A 15,250-nucleotide genomic window follows, 5' to 3' on the forward strand; every position below is an offset into this window, starting at 1 on the left:
CTTCAGACCCAGCTCTTCTTTCATTCCACCAGTTATCAAGCAGGACCAAAATTAATTGCATAGAGGATTAATGGGGTGCCAGAAACAATTAGATGGTTTTTCTGCAAACTAGTGACTAAACAGTTCTCGTTTTAAAAAGCAATGGTGAGCATTAGGACTGTTACTGCTTTTGTCTATCCTCAGAATCTCTCTCTCAGCCACCCTGTATCTACCTCTACAGGGAAGCATTAAGCTGAAGCAAAGTAGTATTACACTTGCAGCTGGTCACATAATGGAAGTGATTAGAATCACACAGTCCAGCTTTGTTGTGGGGTAATTTGTTCATGACATTAGCTGCCTATTAGTCTATGTCCTGAAGCATGAAGATTGATTACACCTGTAAAATCTTATAGCCAGTGTAACTGCAGGCTACCTTTATTATGCTATGGAATAGTCATCCACAGGTAAAAAAAGAAAGCCCCATACTGCAGGACACAAATGCCAGAAAGTGCTGCAGTGAACAAGCTTACATTAGCGAGGAAGAATTAAGTGATTTCCTAAGTCTCTCTTCACCTTTAGATGTCAAATTTATTATTTTCACTTTGCTGCTTTAATATTCTGTGACAGTGAGTTCTACAAGTTAAGTAAAGTAGTATTAAAAAACCCAGTATTTCCCTGTATCTTTTGTTTCATTGAGTACCCTGTGTTCTTATATTGTGGAAGAGGGCAAAAAGATATGCCCAGCTGGCCTTCACATTTGTTTCACCCCTAGGTCAGGTTTCTCTTGCAGACAGACTCCCATATATCTTGACTGAATTAAAGCCATGTTAGTTCAGCCTTTGAATTCCCTTTTACCCCTTCCAACACATCAACAATACCTGTTAATCTGTTATGAAAGGAACTTCAGGATGCAGACAGGAGTGAGCTACTGTCTCTTAATCTAGGTGATAATGTTATACTTAACCTAGACAATATTCATCTCTGGGGAAATTTAACTTTTATTCTAGCACAGCCATAGTATAATGAACTCTTTATAAAGCTAACAAATTAGAAAGAAGTAAAAATAATCACCACCCTGCTAGGGTGTGTCCACAGTAGGAGAAAAAGTGTTCTCTTACTACATCATAAAATTCCAGTGAAGACAAGGCAGTCTCTAGTTTTCACCTGTTCACAAGTTGAGGTAAACACTAGCAGGAATGCAATGTTTACCTCGACCTGCTAATAGTGTTAAAACTACAAACTGCCTTGCCTTCATTTGAACTTAACCTCATGTTGGTTAACGTGTGACCAGGCCACCTGTTTTCCTGACGAATGCATGATACTGTTAAGCTTTCAGTGGAAACAAAGGGAGACATGAGCAACTGCCTTTAAACAATATACAAAAAGTTCACTGGAGAATGCTGATTCAGCTTTAATGTTTCTATCCAATTTGAGTAAACTAAGCATTGAATATGTTCATAAATGAAGACTTCATATAAAAGCAGTATTTCTACTGAAGTGAGGATGGATTTTTGATGGAGCGAATGGGGTTTAAATCAATGTATTACAGACATTCCCAAATGTAAAAAGAAAAAAAGAGAAAAGTAGCTTAGTAGCAGAGGTATAGGACAGAGGGGAATCTCAAGCCCTACAGCAATGGTGCACAATATGTTTCCAAACAGCTTGCTGCAAAGGATAGTTGGGAGTTCCCAGTGAAGATCAGTAAGAAGTCAGTACATGTCAACATGGAGAAACAGGATAATGTCTAATTGGGACTTTTAAAAAAAAATTAGACTAGTGCAAATATGTGACCGTGTGCATGGATACTGCTTTATACATAGTAGACACGACCAACGCACAAAATTAGTGAACTTACCTTTTCTTTGAATAAAAATCCTGAGCAGAGGATTGGCTGTGGAAACTGCTTTATGATAATTGTCATCATTGTTGATAGGCAGCAGATCTCCATGAATGTCTATATACCCAACTAAAACTTCAACATTGGGGATCTTGTGCACATGCTGCAATAATCCATAGAACTCCTCAAACTTTCCAGGTTTGGATCTTTCCAGAGAAAACCGTCGAAATTCAGCTCCAAACTACAAGACAGACATCTGATTTTAGTAAGACAGAAATCACCATGTACCCCAAGACAACAGGACAACTTGAAAGTTACAGTAAGTGCTCACCAGATCAAAAATTTAATTTACAAAAATATGATAAATATGATAAACTTATTGCATAGCCAAAAGGTTCTAAAGATTTGAGTGAAAAGGTGACCTTTTAGATGTACTAATATCAGAGGCCATGCCACATAGTTCAGAATATGTATACAATTATTTCTGTCTTGAAGTAATCTGCTCCAATGCGAAGTCTTGATCAGAATGTGTTTACTTTTGATTCTGTGCAAATATTTTTGTTTTTACTGTTATATTTCACTCAGAGCCCAAATAACCACATGTAAAGTTAAAGCCTGCTCTACACCTAAAAAATCAGATCAACCTAGCTACACTGCTCAGGGCTCTGAAAAATTCTGCACCCTGTGCGATGTAGCTATATAAACATATGCCCCAACTGTACATTAAGTTGGTAGTGATTGCACGTCTAACAGTGAATGCCAGTGAAAATGAGGTAAGATCAGAGGCTAAAATAGGAAAAGAACAAGTTAAAAATTACTTAGACAAGTTAAATGTTTTCAAGTCAGAGCCTGATGAAATGCAACCTAGAATACTCAAGGAGCTGACTGAGGAGATAACTGAGCCATTAGCGATTATCTTGGAAAATTAATGGAAGACTGGAGAGCTTCCAGAAGACTGGAAAAGGGCAAATATAGTGAGAATCTACAAAAAGGGAAATAAGGACAACCCAGGGAATTACAGACCAATCAGCTTAACTTCTGTACCAGGAAAGATAATGGAGCAAATAATTAAACAATCAATTGCAAACATCTAGAACATAAGGTGATTAACAGTCCAAATGGCATTTTGGGCTGTATAAGTAGGGGCATTGCTAGCCGATCGAGGGACGTGATCATTCCCCTCTCTTCAACATTGGTGAGCCCTCATCTGGAGTACTGTGTCCAGTTTTGGGCCCCACACTACAAGAAGGATGTGGAAAAATTGGAAAACATCCAGCGGAGGGCAACAAAAATGATCAGGGGACTGGAACACATGACTTATGAGGAGAGGCTGAGGGAACTGGGATTGTTTAGTCTGCAGAAGAGAAGAATGAGGGGGGGATTTGATAGCTGCTTTCAACTACCTGAAAGGGCGTTCCAAAGAGGATGGATCTAGACTGTTCTCAATGGTAGCAGATGACAGAACGAGGAGTAATGGTCTCAAGTTGCAGTGGGGGAGGTTTAGGTTGGATATTAGGAAAAACTTTTTCACTAAGAGGGTGGTGAAGCACTGGAATGTGTTACCTAGGGAGGTGGTGGAATCTCCTTCCTTTGAAGTTTTTAAGGTCAGGCTTGACAAAGCCCCGGCTGGGATGATTTAGTTGGGGATTGGTTCTGCTTTGAGCAGGGGGTTGGACTAGATATTCTATGAACAGTCAGGGTGGATTTATCAAGAACAAAACTTGTCAAAACTTTCTGTGACAGCGTCAGGCCAGATGACAGGAGAGTGATTTGGGGGGGGGGGGGTCCAATGTGTTTTATTGGGCAGGAACCAATTCCAGACTAGACACAAAGGGACACAGATCACGACCTGGCCTGGGGGGGCTCTCCGCAGGACACGCCACCCCCCCAAGGCAGATATATTAGTCACAGGTTAATTAGGTCCCTTTTCCCTGGGTAAGGTAACAGGGAAGGTTCCAGAACAATCAGGAAATTTCTGGAAACAATTAAGGCAGACTGGCTGATTAGAACACCTGCAGCCAATCAAGAAGCTGCCAGAATCAATTAAGACAGGCAGGCTAATCAGAGCACCTGGGTTTAAAAAGGCTCTCACTTCAGTTTGCAGCACACATGCAAGGAGCTGGGAGCAAGAGGCATAAGAAGCTGAGAGTGAGAAGTACAAGCATTATCAGACATCAGGAGGAAGGTCCTCTGGTAAGAATAAAGAAGGTGTTGGGAGGAGGCCATAGGGAAGTAGCCCAGGGAGTTGTAGCTGTCACGCAGCTGTTACAGGAGCCACTGTAGACAGCTGCAATCCACAGGGCCCTGGGCTAGAACCCAGAGTAGAGGGCAGGCCCAGGTTCCCTCCATTCCCCCAACTCGATACCGGAGGAGTTGAACCGGACTGTGGGTTTCACTAGAGGGGAAGGTCTCCAGCCTGTTCCCCGATCCACTAGGTGGATCAGCAGAGACTGTGGGGATTGTTCTTCCTTTCCACATGCTCGCCAGTGATGAGGCTAACTGAGCGAACAGCAGATTTGAGCCATGAAAGTGGCCAAACTGAGGGCTGCTGTGAACCTCTGAGGCGAGCAAATCCATCAATAAGCGCAGGACCCACTAAGGCAGAGGAGGAACTTTGTCACACAGGGTAACAAGCCTTGTGGATGGGGGGGGGGGGGGGAAGTGGTAGACATGGTATATCTTGACTTTAGTAAAGCTTTTGGTACTGTCTCCCATGACCATCTCATAAACTAGGGAAATGCAACCTAGATGGAGTTACTAGTGGGGACATAACTGGTTGGAAAACCATTCCCAGAGAATAGTTATCAGTGGTTCACAGTCATGCTGGAAGGGCATAACAAGGGGGGTCCAGCAGGGATCAGTTCTGGGTCCAGTTCTGTTCAATATCTTCATCAATATTTTAGATAATGGCATAGAGTACACTTATAAAGTTTGAGGATGATGCCAAGCTGGGAAGGGTTGCAAGTGCTTTGGAGAATAGGATTAAAATTCAAAATGATCTGGACAAACTGGAGAAATGGTCTGAAGTAAATAGGATGAAATTCAATAAGGACAAATGCAAAGTATTCCACTTAGGAAGGAACAACCAGTTGCATACATACAAAATGGGAAATGACTGACTAGGAAGGAGTAATGCGGAAAGGGATCTGGGGGTCATAGTGGACTACAAGCTAAATATGAGTCAACAGTGTAACACTATTGCAAAAAAAAAAGGCGAATATCATTCTGGGATGTATTAGCAGGAGTGGTGTAAGCAAGACATAAGTAGTAATTCTTCTGCTCTACTCCACGCTGATTAGGTCTCAACTGCAGTAGTGTGTCCAGTTCTGGGAGCCACATTTCAGGAAAGATGGACAAATTGGAGAAAGTCCACAGAAAAGCAACAAATGATTAAAGATCTAGAAAACATGACCTATGAAGGAAGATTGAAAAATTTGGGCTTGTTTAGTTTGGAAAAGAGAAGATGGAGAGGGAACGTGATAACTGTTTTCAAGTACATAAAAGGTTGCTACAAGGAGGAGAAAAATTCTTAACGTCTGAGGATAGGATAAGAAGCAATAGGCTTAAATTGCAGTAAGGGAGGTTCAGGATGGACATTACCACAAAATTCCTGTCAGGATGGTTAAGCACTGGAATAAATTGCCTAGGGAGGTTGTGGAATCTTCATCATTGGAGATTTTTAAGAGCAGGTTAGACAAACCTTTCAGGGATGGTCTAGATCAGGGCGGCCAACCTGAGCCTCTGAAGGAGCCAGAATTTACCAATGTACATTGCCAAAGAGCCACAATAATACGTCAGCAGCCCACCATCAGCTCCCCAACCCCACTCCCAGTGCCTCCCATGCACCAGCAGCCCTGCTGATCAGCACTTCCCACTCCCTTCCCACACCTCTCAGTCACCTATTTTGTGGCATGCAGGAGGCTTGGGAGCTAGGGGTGACGAAGAGAGGAGCAAGGCCACTGCAGGCTCAGGGGAGGGGGCGGGAAGGGGTGGAGTGGGCGCAGGGCCTGTGGCAGAGTCAGGGGTTGAGTAGTGAGCACCCTCTGGCACACTGGAAAGTTGGCACCTGTAGCTCCAGCCCCAGAGTTGGTGCCTATACAAGGAGCTGCATATTAACTTCTGAAGAGCTGCATGTAGCTCCAGAGCCACATGTTGGCCACCCCGGTCTACAGAATACTTAGTCCTGCCATGGATGCAGGGGACTGGACTAGATGACCTCTTGTGGTCCCTTCCAGTCCTATGATTCTAGATGCAGCTAGTTGACAGAAGAATTCTTCCATTTACCTATGTCTAGGTTCCTCCCCCACTCTGAACTCTAGGGTACAGATGTGGGGACCTGCATGAAAAACCTCCTAAGCTTATCTTTACCAGCTTAGGTCAAAACTTCCCCAAGGTACAAAATATTCCACCCGTTGTCCTTGGACTGGCCGCTACCTCCACCAAACTAATACTGGTTACTGGGGAAGAGCTGTTTGGACGCGTCCTTCCCCCCAAAATACTTCCCAAAACCTTGCACCCCACTTCCTGGACAAGGTTTGGTAAAAAGTCTCACCAATTTGCCTAGGTGACTACAGACCCAGACCCTTGGATCTTAAGAACAATGAACAATCCTCCCAACACTTGCACCCCCCATTTCCTGGGAAATGTTGGATAAAAAGCCTCACCAATTTGCATAGGTGACCACAGACCCAAACCCTTGGATCTGAGAACAATGAAAAAGCATTCAGTTTTCTTACAAGACGACTTTTAATAAAAATAGGAGTAAATAGAAATAAAGAAATCCCCCCTGTAAAATCAGGATGGTAGATATCTTACAGGGTAATTAGCTTCAAAACATAGAGAACCCCTCTAGGCAAAACCTTAAGTTACAAAAAAGATACACAGACAGAAATAGTTATTCTATTCAGCACAATTCTTTTCTCAGCCATTTAAAGAAATCATAACCTAACACATACCTAGCTAGATTACTTACTAAAAGTTCTAAGACTCCATCCCTGGTCTATCCCCGGTAAAGATCAGCATATAGACAGACACACAGACCCTTTGTTTCTCTCCCTCCTCCCAGCTTTTGAAAGTATCTTGTCTCCTCATTGGTCATTTTGGTCAGGTGCCAGCGAGGTTACCTTTAGCTTCTTAACCCTTTACAGGTGAGAGAAGCTTTCCCCTGGCCAGGAGGGATTTCAAAGGGGTTTACCCTTCCCTTTATATTTATGACAACCTAGCTACCATCTGTCAGAGGTGATTTTCCTACACCAACAAAAAAAACCCTTCCCTTGATATAGGAAGTGTCCATGCTACAGCTGCAGTGCCATAGATGTGCCACTGTAGTGTAGATGTACCCTGAGATGACACCAAACAATCTGAAAGACTGACTGGCAACTATATATGAATAGCTAAGATGAGCAATTAAAAGCATCAGTCATTTAGGATCTGGGTCACTCCAGAATATGACATCCGATTTTATATATGTATAAGAATCTAAGCAACAAAAACGTTAGATACTGCCAACTCATGTTTCTTAAACTTCTGTACTTGAAGGCAAAACTTAAAATTTCAAAGCTATTACAGAGTGAGATTTTTCACACCATTTATCTGTATTATTGAAACTGGTTTTGTCTCATCTTAATCTAGGTTTAAAAAATTTTGCTGGTATCCAAGATTTTGCTTTCAGGACCCAATACAGTCACAAAAAGGCCAGCAACCCATTACCAGTCTAAGACCAAGCTTTAGCTTTAAAAAACTCCATTTCATCCTAATGGTTGAGAAGAAACTCATCAATATATGAAGAAAACTTAAAACCATGCAGTGACTGTATGCTGCAAGTCTGTATGCAACCTTGAAATAATACCTCAGAGGTATGAACCGACCCATTCATCTGAAAAGGGCAATACTAAAATCAGAGCAGAGGACACGTATCAATATTATTAAAGCAGAACCATCAAGTTAATCATATAGTTAATGATTCTGGTTTTGGATGCAGTGGCAGATATTGTGGTGGGGTGCCAGGGTGAAGTTAGTTACTTTCAAGGGTTGTTGGCATGAAGGAAATGAATTCATATTTCCGCCCTCCCTAATTTTAAGTCCCTTCTGCTCCTACCTAAAAAGGAGAGGCAAAGAGGGGATACAACCCCATTCCTCAAAAACTTCATAGGCCTGTTCACGCTAGCAAGATTCAGATTTTTATTTCACCACCAGTTCAGCCCTAATGACAGAAATGCTTTACAGCAGTAGTTCTCAACCTTTTTCTTTCTGAGTCTCCCCCCCCACAACATGCTATAAAAACTCCATAGCACACCTTTGCCAAAACAACTAGTTTTCTGCATAACGCCAGGAATGGCATTAGGGGCTAGCAATCAGGACAACTGTCTGGGGCCCCAGGCCACAGGGACACCCGTGAAGCGAAGTTGCTCAGGCTTCGGCTTCAGTCCCAGGTGGAAGGGCTCAGGGTCCTGGGCTTCAGCTTTCTGGCCTGGGCCTCAGCAAGTCTAACACTGGCCCTGCTTGGCAGACCCCCTGAAACCTGCTTGCAGACCCCTGGTTGAGAACCACTGCTCTACAGTGCAGCTCTACTGATAGTGAATCTACCTTGTACCAGCTTGCGCCACTCCTCCTGTATGGACCCTACTGATGTGCGTTAACAGTTCACTAATGCACTTTGCAGTAGTCCTGTTTCAAAGCAGACTGTCCCTTACTCAGTTCCCCAAACTTCAAGACTTCTCTCCCTCCTACATTATACTATTTATATTACAACAGTACCTAGAGACCATAACCAGCAAAGTGCCCCACTGTGCTAAGCACTGTTCAGACTGTATGAGTGAATGTAAGCTTTGGGGGCAGAGACTGAAGTCTACACGAGGAAAAAGGTATGTTTTTAAAATGTGATAGCTAACATAATCCCTTACATGAAACAAGAAGGCAGGTTCAGGGGATGCAGGGGAGAAAAAGTCAGCAATAAAACTAGCCTGTTTTTGCATAGTCTGGGTATACAATTTGTAGGTGTAATAAGTCATCAATTTGCCACCTGCCTAGTCATTAGTTGATTGTTGGAAATATTTTTGTATATTCTGTAGCTGATCAGTAATGAACATGAGGTTGAACTGGATTTTTCATAATCAAGATAGGGAGTCCAAACTGACTGCTATATTCCAAATAGTTTGAAAGCTGTCAAATAGATCAAAATAAATATCCCTTAAAATGAACATCACAATGAGATGACACCCAAAAGTTTCCAGCAATTTCTATAATACAGTCACTTAGCAAAGCAAGAATTGTACAATTTAAGATTTTGGGAGCCATAAATGTAATAAATTGTATAAAACAGTTTGAGTGGATCAGGGAAGGATTAAAGAGACAGCACCACATTTCTTGGGTTCATGTTGCATAGTTTAGGTCTAATGTGCCAATTAGGAAATGGGGCCTTTGCTATTGTTGTGACCAATTCTGTGTCTTCCTCATATTACTTTCAAAAATAATATCAGAAGTTTTATTTGCATTCAACTTGGGAGTCTGAAAACCCAGTAGAGACAAGGACCCTATCGTTTGCTCATTAGTAATGACACCAAGTCATCCAGTTAGCACACAAATTAAGAATTCTATACCTTCTGAACTCCAACACTCCTCCCTCCCCTAAAGATTTTTAAATAAAGGATTCACTGCAAATACTCTTCTATAGATACTCTAAGTACTGTAACATTAGTCAACAATAAGGTAGAATGAATGACTCACATACTGATTTCAGTCACACCTGTGCATAAGTAAATAAAACCTGCAGGAGGAACTCCCTTTAGTCAAGAGCAGTGTGCTTTATTATGACATCAATAAAAGAACTTCTCCTTTGTTCCCATTAACTGTTTCCCCAAGAACTTGAAATATGCAACATCCAAGGAATTTCCCACATATGTATATTGCAACTTTTTGTATATTACTTATAATTTTCCAGTAGTGCTGTAGTTTAATGTGACAGACATCAAATAAAATTTGACATGAGCTAAAAAGGACAGCATGTTTGAAGTTACAATATTGTAACAGGGCCAGCTTTTCAGAAATAATTGCACAGTTTCATGCATATGCTACAAGCATATTTATTGTGTCTGCATGCTTGTGCAGGTACTGCAATCATGCAAGTGAGAGTCTCAATCTGGCCCATATTTTTTCCAATGTAGTGCTTGTTGTTTCCACTTCAAAACAAATATTCTACTTTCATTGTAGTTTGTGTTCTTTCCCAAAACATAATTTTTGCAATTGTACATCATGTATTTACTCTTAAAGAGACAAGCTGCACTATGCAAAACACAGAACAAGAAAGTTATGGGGGATTATTCAGACAGGAGAGAGTGCTTGAAGAGGTGGATTTCAGAATAGAGTAGAATATTTATCCAACAGTGGGCTGGTCTACACTGGCACTTTACAGTGCTGCAACTTTCTCGCTCAGGGGTGTGAAAAAACACACCCCTGAGCGCTGCGAGTTTCAGTGCTGTAACATGCCAGTATAGACTGCGCCCCCAGCACTGGTAGCTATGCCCCTCATGGAGGTGGGTTTTTTTTTTAAGAGGAAGAGCGCTCTCCCAGCGCTCTGCCATGACTACACAAGCCAAGTTAAAGCGCTGCCATGGCAGCACTTTAACATTGCCAGTGAAGATGTGCCCTGTAGCACTTCAAAAAGCACAAATCTCTTCTCTATGCTAGGAAATTGTCAGATCTACACTGATAGTTACTGTTTTGAGAAAAGATAACCCTGATTTTCAGCATGCATTGTTACAGAGAACAGACTAATGCTGACTGGTCTTGTGCTGGCTGTAGCATCCTGCCTCTATTACTTGATAACTTCTTGGAGTAATGATCTGAAGTAATGCAGACATACCTATCCATGTGTCTAGAATACTAGAACCAGTTTGACACAGAATTTGTCATACCAGATTGAACCCCATGCCTCTAGGAAGAGGAACCTCAATACACTGCTTATTGTGCAGCTCTGTATTAAAGGGGGAAATGTCCCCATGACCTAAACAGCAATTTAAATATCATTATTTGGGATATAAGTTGTTACCCTTATTTCAGCAAATACAAACTACAAACATATCTTAGTGATAAAATTATCCAGTCTTTAAAAAAAAGACCTACCTACAACATTTGTTGCAAAGAATTCCAGGGTGTGGTAAAGAGTAAAGCTTTACCATAAGTATATCTCTCTCCTCAACCCCAACCAGGGAAGATGATCATTATGACAAAAGATGTGCTGAATCAAAGCATTTCTACTGCAGTAGCATAAAGGCGCTCCAATCATGGTCCAGGAACCATCCCACTATGCTAGCTTGTACAAACACTTTACAAAAAAGACTGTCCTTCTCACTAAGAACTTACAGCCTCTTCTATCTATGTTGATATCAAACAGGCATGAACCTATAAAAATCTCTGGTTCCATGATATACTTTCAGCCTGTTTTCGAACACCCACATTTGTCTGGGGATTTTTGAGACCTAGAAGTCTGGGATGAAATAGGGTTTGTTTTTAAATATATACTCATGTGTTGCTTTAGCTATTTACAATGAAGAGAGTTAGAATAAAACTTCAGAGCAACTATAGTTTCACTCATGCTTAACTACTACTTGGAGTCATGGTCAGCAGGTGCCACCATCCTTTAGCTTCTGTTCACACAAATCTTCTGAAATTCTCCCATGGTTCCTCACTTGCTCTAGCACCAATACAACCTACAGCAGAAGATACTGGTATATTTTTACCACCATGTCACAACCCTTAAAAATGCATATTCCCTGTCCACACTAAAGCTACCAGTTATTGTAAACTAAAATGGAATCTATAGAATAGACAGGACGCAGGATTTAAGGATTAGGCTTCACACTGGTAAAAATGTTTATAACCAGTCTGCATTACAGCTTCCACTAGTGGAGAAACACACAAGTTTCCTCAGTGTATGTGCACTCTTAAGCCTTGCCTAGACAAGGGGAAAATATGCTTTTTAGATCAGCATGAATTAAACTAAACCAAATTACAGCCATATTAATTCTGAACAACAGCATTCACACTGGGATTTAATGTCATTTAATGTTGCATCCGATGAAGTGAGCTGTAGCTCACGAAAGCTTATGCTCAAATAAATTGGTTAGTCTCTAAGGTGCCACAAGTCCTCCCTTTCTTTTTACGAATACAGACTAACACAGCTGTTACTCTGAAAACTGGTCCAATAAAAGATATTACCTCATCCACCTTGTCTCTAAGTCAATTTAGTTAAAATGACATGAAACACTCCTTAACACCCCGTTTAGACACAGTTCAACACCTTGACAATTGTGGGTTATATGAGCAGATAAGATTCCAGAGCTGTTGTACTGCATCTAAATTAGGATCTTGTATAGACTAGGATAAAAGATTTTTTTTTCCCCCAAAAAACATGTTAGGAAGGCAACTTATTTTTGTTCTGTTCACACAAGATCCTTAAATCATGTTAACATGTTAGCTAGCATGTATTTAAAAATACACTTATCCTAGTCTAGTCAAAAAGCATAGTATCAGGGGCATTTCAAAACATGTTAGCTAAACTGATTTTTGAGCGCCTTTTTTTCCTAGTAACTTTCTTATATAGTCTCCATTTGTTTTTTTATATAGTTTGCATTCTGTTAGTCTGCATTCAGTTTCAGGGGGAACCTTTTCAGTCTTGTTTTACAGCAGGACAGTGGGGTGGGAGGAGGTATTGGTTCATATTCTCTGTGTATATATAAAGTCTGCTGCAGTTTCCACGATATGCATCTGATGAAGTGAGCTGTAGCTCACGAAAGCTTATGCTCTAATAAATTGGTTAGTCTCTAAGGTGCCACAAGTACTCCTTTTCTTTTTGTAGGGAAAGCAGTGTGCCTGCCCAATTAGTAAAGTCCTACTGTAACTTTTGTTAAAGAATATCAAGTTTTGCAGTGGATAATCATCTACAACCCTGTTGGGGATAGAGGGGGGGAAAAAGTGAAGAGTGATCTGACAAGGGGGCTAGTGCTGAGAGAAGGCTACAGGGACAATACCCAGCATTAATTATTACTAGTGTCAACCCTATGGTGATAGCTGTTTGACTAATACCACATCTTGCTCCTAGGCCATGGCACAGGGACCAAGCAAAAGGAACAGCCCTAGATCCCTTGAAAACATGGAGATGCACCCCTCTACCCTTAGGCAACCTGGATCTTCCTTGCAGACATACTCCCCACCCTGGCAAGGTGCCATCTGCAGGTGAGTCAGCAGCTCTCCCAGCTCCCCCTCACCCCATACAGTATCCACCCAGTGCAGAACCAGCCCAGCCCCATGCCGGGACAACTCACAGGCAGCCCTGGGTGTGCTCCCACAAGAGATTCCCTGAGCCCAGATGGCCCCCTTCCTCAACGATCCCCTCCTGCTGGGGCCCCAATTTTCACTGGGGCTAGGGCTCGCCCTGCCCCCGGCGGCCCCTCACGGAGCGGACGCCCCCCCCCACAGCCTCCACTGGGGCTCGCCCTGCCCCCGGCGGCCCCTCACGGAGCGGACGCCCCCCCCCACAGCCTCCACTGGGGCTCGCCCTGCCCCCGGCGGCCCCCCACGGAGCGGACGCCCCCCCCCCACAGCCTCCACTGGGGCTCGCCCTGCCCCCGGCGGCCCCTCACGGAGCGGACGCCCCCCCCCCCACAGCCTCCACTGGGGCTCGCCCTGCCCCCGGCGGCCCCTCACGGAGCGGACGCCCCCCCCCACAGCCTCCACTGGGGCTCGCCCTGCCCCCGGCGGCCCCTCACGGAGCGGACGCCCCCCCCCCCCACAGCCTCCACTGGGGCTCGCCCTGCCCCCGGCGGCCCCTCACGGAGCGGACGCCCCCCCCCCACAGCCTCCACTGGGGCTCGCCCTGCCCCCGGCGGCCCCTCACGGAGCGGACGCCCCCCCCCCACAGCCTCCACTGGGGCTCGCCCTGCCCCCGGCGGCCCCTCACGGAGCGGACGCCCCCCCCCACAGCCTCCACTGGGGCTCGCCCTGCCCCCGGCGGCCCCTCACGGAGCGGACGCCCCCCCCCCACAGCCTCCACTGGGGCTCGCCCTGCCCCCGGCGGCCCCTCACGGAGCGGACGCCCCCCCCCACAGCCTCCACTGGGGCTCGCCCTGCCCCCGGCGGCCCCTCACGGAGCGGACGCCCCCGCCCTGCCCCTTCTCCTGGGGTCTCGCCCTCCAAAGGGTCGGTCCGCCCTCTGCGGCCCCTCACGGATCGTCGCCCTAGGCCCGCTACCCACCTTGCTCTTCACTTCCATGGTGCACAGGCCCCGGCTACCCCCAGCGCTGCGGTGGGTCCGGTTCATTCCGCCAGACGGTCCGTGTCCCCGGGCGCGCTGTGGGGAAGGGGGAGAACCCGGGCAGCTCCGAGCCCAGCCACAACCTGCCGCCGAGCCGCCTCCTCACACGCACCCAGGCCGGGGGAAGAGCCGCCCCACAGAACGCCTAGCTGCGCCTAGCACCTGCCGCTCCCAGGAGAGGGCTAGGGGCAGGTAGCGCATGCGCGCCTGACACTCACAAAAGGGAGGGGGAGTCTCGGTGCACCTGCAGCGAGCGCGCATGCGCACCTGTCGCCCGGCGAACGAGAGGGAAAGAGCGCGTTGGCGCACCTGCAGCCAGTGCGCGTGCGTCCAACGTGAGCCCCGCTCGCCTGCTTTCCAAAGTGGAGGGCGCACGCGAGGCGGGGGTTGGGAGGTGTCAGTCCCCTCCTGCTACTGAGGTTATTGTGGGTAAAGACCCACGCTCAGAACTGGGATTGTGTGGGGGACTCGGCACACCGCCCGATTAATCCTGGCATTGCAGCGGCGCAGTAACTGCCAGTGCTGGGATTGTGGGGGGCACAGTAACTCCCGGTGCTTAGATTGCAGGGAGCACAATAACCCCCCGGTGCTGGGATTGTGGGGGGCACAGTAACCTCCGGTGCTGGGATTGTGGGGGGCATAGTACCCCACCCGGTACTGGGATTGTGGGGGGCATAGTACCCCACCCGGTACGGGGATTAAAGAAGCACTCATCCCCACAATTCTGGGATTATGAGGGCCACAGTGCATCACCTATAGTGGGATCATGGGGGGGGGGGGTGAAAGTACCCCTGTGAGGCTGGGAATATGTGGACGGGGACAGAATACGCCTCCTCTTGGTGCTGTGAGACTGTGTTCAAGGAAATAAGGGCGGTAGTATCGCACCAAAGATCAGGATTGGCTTCAACTACAAATAAACATAATCAGCTTTGTGAGGCCCTTCACTTTTAGGGATTCCTGCACATAGTTTTCTGGAGTTTATGTCCAGAAAGGACCATTAAATCATAACCATTAAATCCTGCACATCAGAAGCCATCAAATTTCTCTCAGATAGCCCTGTTGGGCCCAATTACTTCAGTCAAACTAAAGCCTTTCAGTCCTCAGAAAAATAGACTGTCTTGTGC

General features: G+C 45.2%; 1 protein-coding gene across 1 annotated transcript in view; it reads right to left on the reverse strand.

Moving 5' to 3' along the window:
- Nucleotides 1-14,329, reverse strand: part of PARD6B (par-6 family cell polarity regulator beta) — a 31,029-nt gene extending 16,700 nt beyond the window's left edge. Inside the window, exons 1-2 of the mRNA XM_073309416.2 lie at nucleotides 14,067-14,329; nucleotides 1,835-2,057 (exon numbers count right to left, since the gene is read on the reverse strand). Coding sequence (XP_073165517.1) covers nucleotides 1,835-2,057; nucleotides 14,067-14,132 — 289 coding nt within the window. The 5' untranslated portion in view covers nucleotides 14,133-14,329. The remainder of the gene's footprint in view (nucleotides 1-1,834; nucleotides 2,058-14,066) is intronic.
- Between the last annotated feature and the right edge of the window lie 921 nt (nucleotides 14,330-15,250).

The sequence above is a fragment of the Lepidochelys kempii genome, chromosome 13 (genome assembly GCF_965140285.1).
Source record: "Lepidochelys kempii isolate rLepKem1 chromosome 13, rLepKem1.hap1, whole genome shotgun sequence".
NCBI classification, from domain to species: domain Eukaryota; kingdom Metazoa; phylum Chordata; order Testudines; family Cheloniidae; genus Lepidochelys; species Lepidochelys kempii.